Below are 1457 nucleotides of genomic sequence, written 5' to 3'. Positions count from 1 at the left end.
AAGATGCCTAAGAAGTAGGAACTAATTCCTAATCTAAGGCTCTATTGAACCGAATCTCTCCAGATTTACATATTCTCCATTATCTTCAACATTCCCCATTAATGGAGAAATGGATTCACAAGTATTCCTAACATTTCCCTAAAAAATTAAAACTTGATTCTACTGAGAGGCTTAGTGAAAATACCAACAACATTGTCACATGTATTACAATATTCAATATGGATTTCCTTTGACTGAAATTTCTCCCTAACAAAATGAAACTATGTATCAATGTGCTTTGTGTTCTTATGAAATACAGGATTATTTTCTCGTTTGATAGAGCTCTAGTTATCACATTTGATAACTGTTCCAACCTTTTGCTCTTCTCCAGCATCATGGAGAAGTCTCCTCAACCAAACTACTTCACAAGTTGCTACACACATCGCTTGATACTCAGCTTCTGTTGAAGACAAGGATACTGTGTTCTGCTTTTTGCTTCTCCATGCAATGACCTTAGACCCAATGCTAAATTCATAGCATATTATGGATCATTTGTCATCTACATTTCCAACCGAAGCAGAGTCTGAAAAAACTGTCAATATAACATCAAATGAATCATTATAAATAATACCAAAGTCTAAGGTTTCTTGCACATACCTTAAGAATCCTTTCTGTGCAACCCAATGACTCTCAAGAGGCTTTGACATGAATTGGCTGAATACATTCACTGCATAAGCCAAATCTACTATAGTTGTAGTCAAGTAGATTAGACTCCCAACTAGATGTCGATACAATGTTGCATCTGCCTCCTTAGAACCATAATCATTCTGAAGTTTGGTATTCAACTGTAAAGGCACTGCTACAACTTTGCATTGATCCATTATGAAGTTTTCCAGTAAGCTCCTGACATACTTACCCTATGACAGAAAAGTCCAGCCAGCATCCCTCCTGGATTCCAAACCCAAACAATAGTGTATCTCTCCAAGGTCTTTCATCTCGAAAACCTTTGACATCTACTCTTTGATTTCTTTAATGAGTTCATATCCATTTCCTATAATGATAAGATCATCTACATATAAATAAATTAAAATAATTCGCCCCTCGTTGTCAAGCACGGTGTACAAATTAGGGTCATTCTTGCTTCTTTTATAACTATGTTGTAGGAAAAATGAATCAATTTTGTCATACCATGACCTGGGTACCTGTTTTAGTCCATACAATGCTTTCTTCAATCTCCGGACTAAATGTTCTTCCCACTATTTAACAAACCCCTTAGGTTGCACTAAATACACTTCTTCTTTTAATTCCCCATTCAAGAATGCAAATTTCACATCTAGCTGGTATATTGCCCAATGATGTTTGGTAGCCAAAGAAATTAACATTCTTATTTTGTTTAATTTAGCTACAGGGCGATGGTTTCCTCATAGTCAATACCTTCTTTCTGCGAACACCCCTTTGCAACTATCCTAACTTTATAT

At 35.8% G+C, this 1457-nt stretch overlaps 1 protein-coding gene across 1 annotated transcript; it reads right to left on the bottom strand.

The window, feature by feature from the left end:
- Positions 1–527: 527 nt before the first annotated feature.
- LOC149149401 (secreted RxLR effector protein 161-like) lies at positions 528–860 on the bottom strand. The gene has a single exon (XM_089442465.1). The coding sequence runs from the start codon at positions 858–860 to the stop codon at positions 528–530; it is 333 nt and encodes a 110-aa protein (XP_089298591.1).
- Between the last annotated feature and the right edge of the window lie 597 nt (positions 861–1457).

This window comes from Pinus tabuliformis, chromosome 9, assembly GCF_031772625.1.
Source record: "Pinus tabuliformis cultivar Carrire ecotype Pingquan chromosome 9, CPIR1, whole genome shotgun sequence".
NCBI classification, from domain to species: Eukaryota; Viridiplantae; Streptophyta; class Pinopsida; order Pinales; family Pinaceae; genus Pinus; species Pinus tabuliformis.
Note: the sequence above shows the minus strand (reverse complement) of the source record. Positions and strands in the feature narration are given on the sequence as shown.

Bases quoted from the DNA above. Each gene is read 5' to 3' on its own strand.
- LOC149149401 (XM_089442465.1), bottom strand. From the start codon at position 860: ATGGATCAATGCAAAGTTGTAGCAGTGCCTTTACAGTTGAATACCAAA.